Source organism: Microtus pennsylvanicus, chromosome 6, assembly GCF_037038515.1.
Source record: "Microtus pennsylvanicus isolate mMicPen1 chromosome 6, mMicPen1.hap1, whole genome shotgun sequence".
NCBI lineage: Eukaryota > Metazoa > Chordata > Mammalia > Rodentia > Cricetidae > Microtus > Microtus pennsylvanicus.
This window is the reverse complement of record NC_134584.1, coordinates 67,366,960-67,384,592: the sequence shown is the minus strand read 5'-3', so window position 1 is coordinate 67,384,592 and position 17,633 is coordinate 67,366,960. Positions and strand designations below refer to the sequence as shown.

Below are 17,633 nucleotides of genomic sequence, written 5' to 3'. Positions count from 1 at the left end.
TGCCTCAAGAGGGCACATTATCTCTGTTTTTTTGTTTTTTCCTTATGGTTCTGGGCATTTAACCAAGGATCTTTGTTCGAGACTAAATATTACCTAACAATCTAAGTTAACTACAAAATAAAGTCCATTTTGTACAAAGCTAAAGTTATAATTCAATATAATAATAATTTATATAATGGTGCTGCTTTATATGATATGGTCCTTTATATTTACGCCATGGGAAAATTTAACAATAACTTGTTACCTGTACCCCTATCTTATTATATTTTTGTTATTCACTTTCAAACAGGAGAAAAGGTCACCAATTACCAACTTACCTCCTTCCACCATTCAAGATTCAGCTACCTTTCTACCCCAAATGATTAATAAGAAATTACCAATATAGAAACATTTGCTAGCATTTAATTTTTATTTTATTTTATTTTTTGAGATAATCTGTCTAAGGGAGCCCAGCAATACCTGAAACTCGGTATATTTGCAGATGGTGGTAAACCCTGGCCCTCTGGCCTCAGTGGAGTGCTGGGAATGCAGATGTATACTGCCAGTCTAGGTTTATGGAGTGCTGGGGATTACAGCCAGGGCTTCGTGGACGCCAGGCAAACAGTCTCCTGGCTGAGCGCATTTCCAACCAGGTTTAGGACATTTTACAATTATATTTTCTATTTTTTTATTTTTTTTTTATTTTTTTGGTTTTTCGAGACAGGGTTTCTCTGTGGCTTTGGAGCCTGTCCTGGAACTAGCTCTGTAGACCAGGCTGGTCTCGAACTCACAGAGATCCGCCTGCCTCTGCCTCCCGAGTGCTACAATTATATTTTCAAACACAATGTTATTAGATATTTTAAGTCTAATACAGATAGAAGGCTTCTAGTTTCAAAAATGTGTGTGCATTAAAATATAGCTAGATATGATGAATTGCTCTGAGACATAGAATTACTAAAACTTTAAACTTTTATCCAGTGTATAGTCTGAGGTTCTTATGAATATGTGCAACTTTTTCAGTCAAGAAAGGAAAAGAAAAAACACTTAAGAACCATCGTTTTTCTTATTGTTCAACTCAGGATTAAAAAAAAAAGGTACCCAGAATAAAATTACCTCTACTATACCTAAGTTTAACTAGGAACTTCCCAGATTTTAAATATCATAAATCAACTATTGGTAAGATTGAAGATGATCTACATCCAAGTCTGCTGGCTACATCTCATACATCGCTTACGAAAACCCCACGGCACTCTTGGGCAAGTTTCAGAATACTGTAGCAGATCAATCTGTGACAAGGACCACTTTAAAATAAGGACAACTGGTCAACCAGGCTATTTTTACTTAATTTTTTTCACTAATGTTCTATCCTTCTATATCTAGTGCTTTGAAAATGTTTTATTCTCAGGTAGTCTTGCTTCTTCAACACCTTTGATTATAGGAAAACAGCTCATTCCTGTAACTTTCCTCATGAAATCAGAACCTGACTTGATTGCTTCTGACAAAAGAAAGCACTGTCATCATGTGTAAAGGGCTAACATCCACATATTCCCTAAACTTCTCCTTTAAACAGTTAAAAACATACATATATAGGGCCATGCTGGTCTATGTCTGATAGGCTAATCATTTGTAAGCTGTTGCTTCCAAAACCACATTACATCTCTATATGAATAGAAATATGTAGGTAAATAAAATATTTATGAACATTAGCATATCCATACATATGACTCACCTTCTGCAAAAGTCAGAATGTCTCCAGCCCCTATAAAATCTAAACCTTCAGTAGCTGTTCCACCAACAACACGCCATTCAACCATCACTTGCCCCAAGCTGCCTCCTGTCCTCTGGATCACCAGCTCCACAGAGGTTTGTGGCTGCTCCTGCACGTCCACACATGAGCCATCTTCAGAGGTGTTGGGATGAACACTGTAGATCATGAACACTCCGAAGGCATCACCATTCAGTGCTATGACCACGGCAGAAGTATTCAGCTGCCCTATGCTTGGCTGATTTTTAAAACTGTCTGTGATGTTCACGAGGTGAACTTCCAGGAGAGAAATCAGGAAGCTTTCATCCATCTCTGGAATGTCGTCAGGAAGGAGGGAAATAGTGAGATTTGCAAACTCATGGCCTTCGAGCATAAGGGCCCCCTGCCTTATTGCAGGCTCGTAGTCACTCCCAGCAACTGCCTGGCCACTAAAAAGAGAGGCCACCCTCGTCAGGTTCTTTTTGTAGGTCTGGAAGTCTGAGCTGTTCACAGTTGAGCTGACCCATGATGTCATCCAAAAGCACTGAGGACCGTCAGTGGTCCTGACAACTGAAAACGCGGAGCAAGCGTGTTCTTGGAGGCACAGAGCAGCACAGGTGCCCTGAGCCTCCTCCACTGAAGACACGTTCACCCAAGTCCTCCAGAGTGGGGCAGGCATCTCGGGAGTTGGCGATTCATAGTAGGACAACACATCTTCACCTTCTTCAACTGCCAGAGCTACTACATCAATATCAGAAGTACTGTAGAACAACAACAGGTTCCCGAAGTGGCCTCCGCTGACATGTGGGGACAATGGAAAGACAGGTCAAGCACTCACTATAGACCGAGCTACCCAGAGGGAAGAACAACGTGGATTATGGTTCTGAGAAGCTTCTTCGGTAATATTTTAAACACTAGTACTAAAACAACCACATTCTAATTTCTAAATTATGTTTGTCTTTCAAATTTTTATTTTCTAGTGTCAGCTAGGCTTTCTAGTTTTCAACCAATAATGTTTACTTTTAGACATGCCATGAAAACATTTGGCAAGGCAGGCAAGTTGTAGCCATTTCAGAGTTTCCAAAAATAATTATAAAACTTTAACTATTAGATTTCACTAAAAAAATAAATAAATAACAATGAGGGCTGGAGAGATGGCTCAGAGATTAAGAGCACTGACCACTCTTCCAGAGGTCCTGAGTTTAATTTCCAGCAACCACATGGTGGCTCACAACCATCAGTAATAAGATCTGGTGCCCTCTTCTGGCCTGAAGGCATACATGCAGGAAGAACTGTGTGTACATACATAACTAATAAGTTTAAAAATAACAATGACAAAAAATAAAAAAAATTAACAATGACAACAAAATTAATATATTTAGAGAATTGCAACAATGTGCAACAGGTCCTTCAACCCTCTGTGTTCTATTTTGAAGAAGGTCAGTGGACATTTGCTCCCTAAAAAAGAAATAAAAGAAAAACAGAACCTAGAAACCCACCCTTCATGTACCATCTGAGTTTAAAAACGAGCTGTATTCAAGTTCTAATTAGAACGTCCTACATAGTAAAACAATAGATTTTGGTAGCTAGAAAGCACAATGATATAAGTCATCTTTATTTTACTTACCATACTTCTAATAAATGTGATTAAGGCTATCAGTATACACAATCCAACTAACATAATAATGTATGGAATGTTACAAGGTAAAAAATATGAATCTAAATTGTTTTGTTACTCCAGGCAACTTCCCCAGCCCACACTCCTACAGACCCAGCAACCATCACACACACCTTCTCCTGACGGTTATGTTAACAGAGGAACTTCTCTCCAGAGGCTCTTGGACACGATAAACTGACTGCACAAAGGCTACTGAACCGTAAGGGTTATCGTTGGCAGAGATAACAATATTTGCCACTCGGTCTAAGCCAACTGTTCCTCCACCAGAGGCATTAGTAAGTTGTACTTGGATAACCTAAAAACGGAGTGAAAACTTCCTTAACAGTTCTGAAGTAAAACTATGAATGAAGCAAGAAAAAAATCAAATACATCCATAAGAACAAAATACAATGAAATACAAATGATTCCAAAGACACTGCCTCAGATACACTCAGAAGCCCACACATAACAAAATAATACACAATCAACTTTTAATAGCAGAACACAATAATACATTAGGAATACAGGCTGTTGAAATCGCCTAGTCTTTACTTAGACAGTCATGGGAATCAGTTTTTAAATTCTGCTTATCATTGAAATAATATGATTTTTATAAGCTATGTTTTTCTTATTTAGAAAAAATATTGTGAATCCATTTCGGTGGTTAAGTAAATCTGTTCTTGGTTTCCCCTACCACATAGTAATTATCAATAAAACTTTTAAAAAATCATGATGCCATATAAGTTTCAAAAGAAGAAAAGAAAATATATTAATGTATTAATGCATGATTAATATTTTTAAGGTGAATAATGGTACAATTAGCCATAAAATAAACATTATAGATTTCATATGCTGTTAAATGGAACTATTATTAAAAGGAATATGAGGGGGCTGGAGAGATGGGTCAGTGGTTAAGAGCATTGCCTGCTCTTCCAAAGGTCCTGAGTTCAATTCCCAGCAACCACATGGTGGCTCACAACTATCTGCAATAAGGCCTGGTGCCCTCTTCTGGCCTGCAGGCATATACACAGATAGAATACTGTATACATAATTAAATAAATATTTTAAAAAAGGAATATGAGATCTAGATTTTAACAATATTTGAATTTCTTAAAATAAGATTATCTATGATAATGTTATTGATCAATAAACTTATTCTTATCTGTCAAATTGCATGTTCATCATGAGAAATACCAGGGAAATGTTTGCTGTACTAGTGGGAGAACGGGAGGAGTGAGTGTGTGGGAAATCAGAATCTCCACTTGGTGTAACTGGCTGCCACTCAGACAGGAGCAGAGATACAAGTCAGAATTACACGAAACAAATATCACATGATTATGATAGGTATACATACATAATCGTTTAAGGAAAGTTTCTAAAACGCACCGTAACTGCACACACAATAACAATCTGAAATTGGCAAGCTGGCCTGTGCACCATGGACCCCTGAACTTGGTAAGAAGCACCGTTAGACTAGTGCTCTCTGAACTCCCATTCTCACAGCAGTTAGCTGTGTGGTCACTATATATGACAAGGCACAATTTATAACGTAGTTCTACACTGCTCTGTCCCCAACAACAGTTATCTCTTCTAGCCACCATGTAAGACAAGCCACAATTTATAACATCGTTCTATACTAGTTAGTCCTCTCACCTCTTCAATCTCCGGAACGTCGTCAGCCAGGACCTCTAACAACAAGGTTTGAATGGTTTCCCCAGGGGCAAAGGTCACATTACCTGAGACAACTCGCAGGTCGCCAGTAGCAAGTTGTCCATTAATGGTGGCAACCCATTGAACAGTAACATTGCCGAGTGTCCCAGAATTTCGAATTACTGGCAGGCTTACCCTCACTGAGTTAAACTCAGGTTCCTCTACAATAAATTTAGTATTCTGAAAACCTGAAGGGCAGACAGAACAGTTGTTTTTAGGTACAAAGTGAAACCATGACAATCAAAGACCAAGCTGGGACCACTGAAAGTAGGAATTCTCCCTCCCCTTGGCCCCTAAGCAACTCCGGCAGTGTGCCGTGATGCAAGGTGAGCAAGACCACCAAGATTTCCCAGCGACTTTTTATTGTGGTAAAAGTAGGTCATATATGTCTACAATGGCCATTTTTTGGACCAGCATGAGTTAAATAAACCCAGTGAGCCCAGCAGCTACTGCAGGGCCAGCCTGAGCTACAAAGGTAGTGGCTATTTTGCTTCCTGGCTGACATTATGAGGAGAAAGGGCTCAATTTCACCATTTTTCCTACATATACAAAAAGTAAAGCAACTCAAATATAAGTGTGAATTTTGTTAATTATTTAAAAGCATTAAATAAAAGTAAAAGCTGGACATGGTAGTCCAGGCTTGTCATCCCAGCATTCAGGAGGCTAAAAGAGAGTTTCAAGTTCCAAGACAGGTAACAAGACATTGTATCCCAAAGCTCAGAAAGAGGATTTACAGGACACATCTAGGAGCCAGAATGACACAAATCAAACAGTTTACAACTGTCTCTGTGCCAAAAAATGTTTAATTACTTTTCATTTCCTAGGTAACCACTAACCTATGCCAGGAATCTTATGTATAAGTAATAATATCACACACATACACACACACACAAACAATAAAAAAAAGCCTCACTCAAATCAATCTTAAAGAAAATAAATAAAGTCATTATCAGTGACTTACAGAGTAAGAGAGTTAAAGGAATTAATGTGGTTACCAAACAATCCCCAGGGGTCATCGGAAGCCTCCACAGTAATGACTGCTTCTGTTACAGCCCCCAGTCGGGCGCCTCCTGTGGTCTCGTTGAGCAGCTGCACGAGAAACGACTCCTCCAGCTCAGGGTAGATGTCGTTGATGATGTATATTGGCACAGCTTTGCTGGTTTCTCCTTCCAGCAAGACAACATCTGAAGAAGCTATACTGTAATCTTCCCCTGCAGGGACAGGAAGAGAGAGGTGAGAGCTCGCTTCAGGAGAAGCATGCTACAGACCTTCATCTCTGACCTCAAATGCCGATGTTTATGTTACAATAAGCACGCCACGTGCTTGGAAAGTGCAGTGTCGAACTTTGTGGACACACATGAAAGACATTTTTGGAGGAGGTTAGCTACATTCACTTGAAAGGTTTAACTTTTCAAACTAGGAAAATGTGTGTTTCATAATAGTCATCTTCCTGGACTTTCAGGTCATTTCTTTCACCTTCATGATTACATGTGTCCACACACACCTACGTATAATAACATTTTTCTCAGAAATTTGTATTGTATGTATAAGAGCATACAAAAAGCAAGACAATTTTTTAAAAGATGTGTACAGTGCTGTCAGAACAAGCAGAACTAGCATCGTGATGTGGAAGTATCATATATCAATCTGTTGATTTCATTGGTTAAGCAATAAAGAAACTGCTTGGCCCTCATAGGTTAAAACATAGGTGGGAGGAGTAAACAGAACAGAAGGCTGGGAGAAAGAAGCCGAGTCAGGCAGAGTCGCCATGATTCTCCCACTCCGGGCAGACGCAGGTTAAGATCATTACTGGTAAGCCAGCTCGTGGGCTACACAGATTATAAGAAATGGGCTAGTCCAGGTGCGACAGTTAGCCTAGAAGAGGCTAGATAGAAATGGGCCAAGTGGTGTTTAAAAGAATACAGTTTCCGTGTAATTATTTCGGGTAAAGCTAGCTGTGCGGGCGGCCGGGTGCTGGGGACGCAGCCCGCAGCTCCAACTACAACAGCATTGTGATCTCAGTGGGAAGACAAGCTGCAGGTGTCCAGGCTACAGGTGAGCATCCTTACTGACCAGATAGAGAGGTGTCCACACAAAGCAGGCTCAATCAGCTGCTGAGGGCCGATTTGGGAAGGGTGCACCCTGTAGCGCTCCATCACTTCTCACTCATCACCCAGCACTCATCATTGCTCCCTGTCACTAGGGGCAGCCACACATACCAAAGGGATGCTCACCACAAAATCTGAGTGCATGCACGCATGTGCACACACACACATTCACACTCCTCCTACTGTGAGTGGGTGCTAGAAAGGATCTAACAGGTGTTCTCGGGAAAATCACCCTCTACAAGCTAGGATGGCATTGTAGAAAGGCAGTGGCCTGACTTCTATCCAGCCGTGAAATCATTTTTCTCTATATATAAAATCACCAACTCTAAACACTGTCTTGTCCATGCTCCTCAAAAATAAATTAACACATAAGACTATGGCTCCAGAGATCCATCAACTGAAGAGCCCAAAAGCCATTTTCTCACTTCTTCCTGTGTGTCTCAGCAATTATCTGCATATGGCTGCCTTTCAGAAACATGAAGTCACAAGGTCTGAGTCCTCCTTAGCTGACGCATCTCTTGCTCACCAGAGCTTCGCAATTTATATATACTTGTACTATCAGTTCTCACAAATACAAAAATTCAGTGTCACAGATTTGAAAATTATTTATCTTTTGTGTCTAAGAAAGCATAAGTATTGGGAGCTGAGGGTGTAGCTCAGCTGGAGATTGCTTGCCTAAGCACAAGGATTTGATATCCAGCAGCGCATATACCCACTTTGGTGCATACCTATTATGTGAACATTGTAGATGAGAATCAGCAGTTCAAGGCCATCTTTAGCTACATAGGAAGTTTGAAGATAGCTTTGGTTAAAAGAAGCTCAATCTTAAAAAAAAATGTGTATCAAATAACATAAAATATCTTGGAGTAACTCTAAGCAAACAAGTGAAAGACCTGTTTGACAAAATCTTAAAACTTTGAAGAAGGAAATTGAAGAAGACACAAGAAAATGGGACGATCTCTCATGCTCTTGAGTAGGTAGAATTAACATAATGAAAATGGTAATCTTACCAAAAACAATCTATACATTCAATGCAATGTCTATCAAAATCCCAGCAAAATTCTTCACAGAGCTGAAAAGAACAATACTCAACTTCATATGGAAAAACAAAAAACCCAGGCTAGCCAAAGCAATTCTGTACAATAAAGGAACCTCTGAAAGCATCCCATCTGTAACTTCAAACTCTACTATAGAGCTACAGTAATGAAAATCGCCTGGTATTGTCATAAAAACAGACAGGAGCACCAATGGAATTGAATCAAAGACCCAGATGTTAATCCACACACTTACGAACACCTGGTTTTTGACAAAGAGCCTAAAAATATAAAATGGAAAAAAGAAATCATATTCAACAAATGATGCTGGCCTTGAAGGGTCCAAGAATAAGAATATAAAAATGTAGATTCCAGAAACAGGAATGTAAAAATAAAGAAATATAAAGGTGTAAGTCTAGGAGAATGAGAACAGACTGTCAGCAGCTTTCTCAGCAGCTGGAAGATTAACTAGTAACAGTGCGTTACTCCACTTTACAACCCATAGCTCTATTACAAGGCCTAAGCATCTCTCTGCAAACTGAGAGCCTAACCCCCCGGCCATCCTTGATTAACACGGATATGAGCTGAGTTTTAGGAGATAGATATATGACCTCTGGGTTACACACTGTCCCTGCTATGTGAAACTGGCAGCATCAAAGAGCAGAGCACAGGGCTTCAGTAAACACCACCTGGAAGTACCAAGGAAGACAACAGATTAAGTACAAACACTGGTTTAACTGAAAATCTCTGTTAATGAAGATTGTAAAATAAGGCAACTGTATTTGAGTTTTACCTCAAAACTGTAAAAACTCCTATGTTCAGACCTAATGCCTGGTGCCCCTACTATAAAAAGGTGGGTTCAGAAACCGCCCTTTGCCACAGCCTGACAAAATCCATCTTTGGCTGTGGTCTCAGCTAGGTGCCCCATGCAGATTTTTTGTTTTATGTTTTTATTTTTTTTCCTGGAATCTGATTCCTGGAATAAAGTTTGCTTCTTGACTTTGGTGGTCTGTCCCCATCTTGGTGCGACCCCCTGGACCGAACAGCATAGCATAACTGAATATCAATATGTAGAAGGATGCAAATAGATCCATATCTATCACCAAGCACAAAACTCAAGTCCAAACAGATCAAAGACCTCAACATAAAACCAACCACATTGAACCTCACAGAAGAGAAAGTCGGAGGTACACTTGAATGCATGGGCACAGGAGAACACTTCAGAAAAAAATCATATTGAGTGACCAAGACCCAGACCCAGAAAGACAATATAAAGAGAATAATATGTACTTACTCATAGGTGGCTTTTAAAGCAAAGAAAAACCAGGCTACAATCCACAACCCCAAAGAACCTAGACAACAAAGAAGACCCTAAGAGAGACATACATGGGTCTAAATAGGAAGGAGAAAAAGACAAGCTCTCCTGAGTAAATTGGAAGCATGGGGGTCATGGGAGATTGTAGATGGGAAGTGGGGAGGAAGGGATCAAAGCAGAGAAAAATGTTTAATGCAATAAAAACAATTAAAATTGTGTGTGTGTGTGTGTGTGTGTGTGTGTGTGTGTGTGTAATCTCTCTCTTTTGTCTGTCTCCCCACCCCCATCTCCACCGCCTTTGGTTTTTTGAGTTTCTCTGTACTTTGAAGCCTTTCCTGGAATTCGAACTATAGTCAGGTTGACCTTGAACTCACAAAGTGCTGGGCCTCGCCGGTGCTGGGATGAAATGCATGTGCAAGCACCGCATCTTTGAGAAACTGTTGCTCACAGACACAGGTCACTCTGAGATACACCACTGTCCCTCCCCCATCTTCTCTTACCAGCAACTGCAGTGATGGGCGCAGCTTTAAACTTAACAGAGACATCTGCAAATGCCCCTCCCGATCGAGTCACATTGATAATGGGTCCAACGTGATTTTCTGTTACACGAACAATTGGTGCTGACAGCTGCACCGTTCCAAATGCGTCGTCGTTGGCGACAATAATGAGATGGGCCACAGTTTCTACCTTGGGCCCAAGGCGTGGGGAATGTGGAACTGAAAGACATAAGAGGCAACAGCACAAATCTGAAGACCTGACTGACAGCCACGAGGAATCGGACAGAATTCTTATTCTCGCCCCTATTTACAGTTTTGAAAGTCTAAATATGTATACCTGTCAGCCTTAATCTGTGCACTGGAAATACAAATCAAAGCTGAAAGTAACTTTCTGCTCTCTTTTAACACATACTCTACGAATTAAAAGCATTATCAAAGGAACAGTTAGACTGTACGAATATTTTAATGAGCATTTGACACTGATGATCCAAGTGTAATTCTTAAAGCAACTAATAATATCTTTATGCAAATAATAATAATGTATGCTGATATATCTGAATTGTATACATGCCTTAGGCAGGGTTACCATGGTTAAGATGAAACAGGCCGACCAGAAGCGACTTGCTGAGGGTTATCTGGCTTACATACCTTAAGTCACAGTCCACTGAGAGAAGCTAACGCAGGAACTCAGGTAGGAACCTGGAGGTAGGAGCTGATGTGAAGCCGTGGAGGAATTCTGCTTCTAGACCTGCTTCTTGTGGCTCGCTCAGTCTGATTTCTTATAGAACCCAGAACCACCAGCCCAGGGATAGCACCACCCACAACAGGCTGGCCCCTCCCCATCAATTACTAATTAAGAAAATGCCCTACAGCTAAATCTTCCAGAGGTATTTTCTCAATTGAGGTTCTCTCCTCTCAGATGACTATGGCTTGTGTCAAATTGACAGAAAGCAAGCCAGCATAATATATTTGATATATTTGTATATATAATTGATATATTTGGATTGCATATATACATGCGTTTACACAGGCACATGCACACATTTATACAGATAATGAATTAATGCCACAAAGGAGTTAGTGAAATTACCTAAGATCTTATATTACTGCCTGTCAGACATAACCAAGAAACATACTATATTCCTTTCCTCCTCCAGAGGTAAAATCTCGAAGGCCGTGTGTAATGCCAGCAGTTTTCCACAAGTGGGAACCCTACTTTGAATACTCTTAGATGCTCACATTTATAAACAATGACTACATTCAATGAAAACTTGCCAGACCTCATACTATTTTTTGTCTATTAAAATCGGAGCTTGTCTCTCCCTCCCCCTCTCAATTTTGCACTTGTCTATCTTTTGCCTACATAATAGCTGGACTGTATTACTCCATAAAAAGGTGTGCTGACTCCTTCCCCCATCCCAACAGTGCAAGGGTTCTCAGTGGCCGTTCTGCTAACAAGCACGATCACTGAAAGCTTACAATATAGCAGACACTGTGTTAGTCTTTACGTATATCACCACATGCAATCCCCATATGTATTATAAATAATCTACACTCCTATTATTTCTGAATTATATAAGGAAATGGAGCTTTCGAAGATTATGCCCAACAATTTATTATTGTACATTGGAACAAAGTTATCTGATCTCAACACAGCTCCATGCCACTATACACGGAGCCATCCCTTTTGGTTTTATTACAATCTCAATAAACTACAAATTGCTTGAAAAACAATATGCACTTTATAATTCTTACTTAATAAGACTAATTATTTAGTTCTATTTCAACTTCTTTGCTATTATAACTGATCCTATTAATTTATCCTAGAAGAAAAGCAGAGACATTTCGTGACAAAGTTTGAGCCTGAAATCTGTACACTTCCTCCTGCAGCGCTCACCTACGGTTAGGAAGACTTCTGTCCACCTTATATGACACTGACCCAGGCAAGGTGAGCACACTGACCGTTGGGAGTTCTTAGTTCATATGGCAGTGTATTATAACACGCAGATCTTGATCTTAAATCCTACCCGTGGAGCTCCACAAGTTCTCAGTTCTTACAGTTGAACAGCCCTTTCTCCTCACCTTACACATTTGCTGATAAGGAAGTCTGACAGAAGTGAACCATTGTGAAAGGAGCTCACAGTGTGGCCACAAGAACTACTTATGGGCTCTTCAGACTCATTGCAGAGGAGTTTGAAGCAACAAAACAATGCTAGGTCTGTTACATAACACAGAAGTTCTGAGACATACTTTGGAGACATAGCTACATTTTTAAAGTATGATTTCTGAGGAAAAATATGCCCCATTTCCAGTTGTCTTAACGAAAACCTTTCACTAGTGAGACTTTCAAAGATAGCACTTGGAGCTGAAGAGAGAGCTCAGTAGCTAAGAGACTTGACTTTGGTTCCAAGCACCCCATATCTCACAACCACCTGTAACTCAGGTTCCAGTGATGTGCTGCCCTCCTCTGAACACAGGTGGTACACATGCGCATACTCGGGCACACACACACAAACACATGACATAAATAAAGAGAACTGTTTAAAGGTAGCATTACTTACCTTTGATCTTACCTTTCTTGTAGAATTTTTGTTATACAAAATTTAAGTTTTTCATTTTCATAGTCTTACCTCTAAGAATAACACACTAACAGATACTTACTTGGGCGATTCTGTACTCTCTCTACTAAAGTAGAATTGACTAGTTCAACAAACACAGATTCTGACTGTTCCGGTTCGTCATCATCCAGGATTGAAACAGTAATTGTTGCCTCAGTCTGATTAGCTCTGAAAAGAGTCAATCCAGAAGCTGATATATAGTCTGCTCCTTGACTTGCTCTAGCTAAGTTAGGTGGGAAATAAGGTGGTTTTTCCATATCATCTATAGTTGCATATGAGATCATAACTTCTCCCATGAGGCCTTTCAACCTTATTATCGATAATGTGACATTGTGGGTTGCTTCTTCAACACTAACAGGTCTAGTTTTGTTAGAAAAAATGAAGACCCCGTAAGGATCATCACTAGCCAAAATTGTCAATGTGGCATTAGTAAGGACTCCCAGCGAGCCACTTGAGACGCTGCGGATAGACATGGTGAGTGCCTTGTCTAGCTCTGGCTCTTCATCTGGCAATATTTCCACAGTGATGCTCGCCGTCCTCTGCCCAATCTCAAACGTGATGTTGCCAGAGGTGACAGCAAGATCCCCATGCAGGTCAGAGTCTACGCTCCAATGCAAAGTCACATGCGACAGGGCTCCCTGAGTCCGTGTGACCTAGGAAATATTTAAGCATTAAAAGAGAAGCTGGAAGACTAACAATTGTGATTAAGTTCATAATAGTGACACGAAGAATTTTAAGTTTTTTTTTTTAACTTTCATTTCATTTCCAGTTCTCGAGACTTAAGATCCTTGAAGGTAAAGACATGTACTACTGATCCTTGTACTCCTCAAGGAACCTTACATATGGAGGGTGTATAAAAAGAGACTATGACGCCGGGCAGTGGTGGCACACACCTTTAATCCCAGCATTTGGGAGGCAGAGGCAGGTGGATCTCTGTGAGTTCGAGACCAGCCTGGTCTACAAGAGCTAGTTCCAGGACAGTCTCCAAAGCTACAGAGAAACCCTGTCTTGAAAAACCAGAGAGGCTTCCTTCCTTCTTTCCTTCCTTCCTTCCTTCCTTCCTTCCTTCCTTCCTTCCTTCCTTCCTTCCTTCCTTCCTTTCTTTCTTCTCCTCCTCTTTCTTCTACTTTTGTCATACAACGTGAAAATTTTAATGAGAATGGCCTCCATAGGCACATATGTTTAAATATTTGGTCTTCAGTTGGTAGAATTATTTGGCCAGATTAGGTGTAGTCTTGTTTGAGGAGGTATGTCACTGGGGGCAGGCTCTAAGGTTTCAAACCCCTCTAATTTCCATGTCTCATTATCTTTCTCATGCTTTCAGCCATTACTTTGAAGCTGTATCTGCTTTTCTTCTACTATGTTCCCTGCCATAATGGTCACAGACTCCAACTCTCTAAAACTAAAAGTCCCAAATAAATGGATCCTTATTAAATTTCTTTGATCATTGTGCCTTATCACAGCAATAAAAATATAAACAATATACCATTCCTCTACCAGGAAAAAAATAGAAAAACCAGAGAGAGAGAGAGAGAGAGAGAGAGAGAGAGAGAGAGGCAGAAACCACACATGACATAAAATGTTCAACTCCCAAGTACATCACAGCTGGTGCCTTTTGAGAATTTATAACACATATAAACAATGAACCAAATGTTGCTGACAATGTGTTCTATTTGTGTGCACACACGAGATACTCTTTACACCTACTGAAAAAGGTGGAGGAGCCTCTCTTGTAAAGAGTAGATCAGTAACATTTTCAGAAAAGTTATTGAGAAGAAATGCTTCAATATTTTAAGAATGAAAAGCTTAAAATTGTTCCAAAGAAATCCTAACTTATTAGTCCTAATAATAATTTTAATTGTATTTAAAATATTTTTTTCAACTCAAAATAAAATGAGGCAATAATTTTATTGAGGTATGCTACTTTTTCTTATTTTTAGTCCTAAGTTCTTTCTAAAGTTGTTCAATTAATTTGATTTATTCAATTATTTCACACAGAAAAAAAAACTGTGTTTAGGAGTACAGAAGGATGTGTTTGCATACCTTTCTGCATCGCTACATGAGAAGTGAGGAAGCTGAGTGAGCCCTGAGCTCTGTTGAGTCAGTTAGCAATGTAATCCTTCTCAATGCCTGCTACAACTCAGAAGAACAGCCACAGAGCCAAGTATTAGTGGTAATTTTACTATTCACAAATCTTTGGCATTTCCTTTTCTTCTATATGAGGTGGCATAGAACCACTTGGTGATGCAGTTCACTTACAGAAATAACATAAGTTGCTTCCTTCTCAACACTCACAACCATGCTTTGATAGAGATAAGTTACCTTTGACTCCTAAAGTGATTGATGGATCAGAGTCCTTTTGTCAATCCTGGTTGGATGTATACCAGGAAAAAACAAAAATTCTCCTAAAAGTAGCTTCCCCGTTTATTTGACTGTTTGCTGGTTTGGGGGTGCCTTAGTGAGAGTTCAGGGGACAGAGAATGTCTTTCAGGAGTCGGCTCTTTCCCACCTCCATGGAAGTTTAAAGTTTGAACTCAGGTTGTCAGACCTGATGGTAAATGCCTTTGCCTGCTAAGTCATCTATCTCAATAGGCCCCAGAAGCAATGTGTTTCTTGTGCTAAGACACTGAGATTTTGAAACGCTTGCTGCCACAGTCTATGTGAACTAATGCAGAAACCATGAGACAGAATTAGAGCAAATGTCCACCAGGAAGGGTAACGATTCAAACACTTCAAGTGGACTGAGAAGCTCTGAGCACACCAAACACAGCATTGTCTGCCGCTCCACACTACAGGAGAGCAGACTTGAAGATGGACTCTTCATCCCCAAGGTCCCCCGCTCTCTTCCGATGAAACCCCAAGAGTTCTATGCCACATGCTCATGGTCTCATTTCCACACCCCCAAGACCCTTCTGTTGTTCTGATTAAAGAACAATTCTGCTTCCTTCCTGAGATGCCTGTCTGCTTTATTTGATTTCCACGTTGCCTCCATCAATCCAAAAATAATACAGTATATTCTCTAAAAGGTAAGGAACCCTCAAAATCACAAAATGAATTTGCATGGAAACACAACCACACAGTAACGCTAAATCATTGATTAGTTATCTGCACTCTTGCTACCCGTAGGCTCGCTCACCCTTAACCACTTATACATTAAAAAGGGGGGAAAGAAATCTTACTAGTACACTACATCATTTTAAGATTAGGAGCGTCTCAGGAAGTACTCACGTTTAATACTACAGTACTGTACCCATCCTCTGGTTCAGTTCCACTGACAAAGAGTGACTCGGGGCTGAATTCAAACACCCCATGAGCGTGGTCAGAAGCAGCGATTGTTACCAGAATCTGGGAAGCCACTCCTAGACTAGCTGCATGAACAAATCCCACAAATAGAAAAAAATGTTAATCAGTATTTTACAAACCACCATAAAAGCCAATGAACAACTATTTGAAAAAACGAAAAGACTTTCCATTCATGAAGCACATGCTAATTGGTTTTAGAAAGAAAGGTGGACACAGATGGTCGCCACGCATCCTTGTGCTTTTCCGACCCTTCTCTGCTCTGGTAGCAACGGCTGCTTAAGCACTTGGAGATGAACAGGGAGAATTTGTTTTCCTTTTTCTTTCTCTTTGAAAGCACATTCTTCCACACAAAGCCCTGTGAGGAGGGTCTCCCACGACCATGTTGACCTCTGAAGAACAGGAGCCAAAGTGACTCTTCCCTCACTGGCCCAGCAGCCTCCCTGGGGCTTTAATGCATGTAAATGTAGTGTCCTCCTATGTGCATTAATGCTAAGCCTCCTCATATTACTATAGATGAGTTTCCTTAGATCCCAAGTAATCCATGCCTATCGTGGCTAAGACTCTAAAGCCTAAACATGCATTCAATGTGCTCCTAATTAGCATGTTTATTGTTATTATTACTATTACTAGTAATGCCTGAAGGCAAGAAAATGGACAGTCGTAAAAGCAACAGTCACAGATACATCCTGATACATTGATGGGTGTTAGCAGGAGTGGCATGCATCCCAGGGCCAACATGTAAAGCATGACATTAGGAAAGGGGGTACTTGAGGGACAGAAGTGTGATCTTCACAAGGCAGCTGTCCTAAAACTTCTCTGCACATATGAGAAAACAACTACGGGAAAAAGCTGAGGACCATTTGTATATGAATCTGGGTATATGAATTGTATATGAATTCAAGAGGAACCTCTGTTTAGCAGCAATTAACTGGGAGCTTATTTTCCCTTTATTTCTGATTTTCCCCATCTGTTCTGATCAAATAATCCATATGAAGACTCACGTTCCTAACTACACAGAAAATAAGTGGAATGGTTTAACTTGAAAATGCAAACATTCCATCGATCACTTTACAGGCATGTAAAGTGTTCTCAACAATAATTCGTTTATAATGGCATACAAGCAGAGTTTCTCTTCGTTCAGAATCAGCAAACCCTGTCGGGCCCATGTGCTGAGGGGTGCCTGAGCATCAGAAGCAGACAAGAAGGGGTTTTTGCCTCTATCACTGAGAGAAAAATCTCCATAAAGCTGCTGCACCGGTTTGTGAGTTAAAACACACAAAGGATTATCTAGTTTCCGAAGATGACAGTGCGTGGTTAGTATTGCTGCCTTTGAAATGAGAAGCTAAAATAAGAACACTAGTAAGGGACTTTGGGACAGCTGCTTACCATGCGTGTGAATAGGCGAGAAGAAGAAATCCATGTCCCCTTCTCCACTACCACTGCCATCAATCCTAAAGAGTTCAGACACTTCACGAGAGACACACAGACACAGCCCACACAACACACAGCAACACAAGGAGAAAATGAAGAGCACTTAAAATGTATCAAGTAAAGAAGAAAAATGCAGTAATATCCGGAGAGCATGTACATTCTTCTGCAGACAATAGGTCACTCTGAATGATGATATGTAACATGTATAAAATTACTAAATCTTTCTAGTTTTGGGAA

The 17,633-nt window shown here is 40.2% G+C and overlaps 1 protein-coding gene across 1 annotated transcript in view; it reads right to left on the bottom strand.

The window, feature by feature from the left end:
- The window catches only part of Adgrv1 (adhesion G protein-coupled receptor V1), a 532,771-nt gene that overhangs the window by 427,070 nt on the left and 88,068 nt on the right, over positions 1-17,633 (bottom strand). The window contains exons 26-33 of the mRNA XM_075976408.1: positions 17,352-17,432; positions 15,891-16,030; positions 12,706-13,315; positions 10,048-10,263; positions 6,086-6,301; positions 5,034-5,278; positions 3,515-3,696; positions 1,709-2,520 (exon numbers count right to left, since the gene is read on the bottom strand). Of these exons, the coding sequence (XP_075832523.1) occupies positions 1,709-2,520; positions 3,515-3,696; positions 5,034-5,278; positions 6,086-6,301; positions 10,048-10,263; positions 12,706-13,315; positions 15,891-16,030; positions 17,352-17,432 (2,502 nt within the window). The remainder of the gene's footprint in view (positions 1-1,708; positions 2,521-3,514; positions 3,697-5,033; positions 5,279-6,085; positions 6,302-10,047; positions 10,264-12,705; positions 13,316-15,890; positions 16,031-17,351; positions 17,433-17,633) is intronic.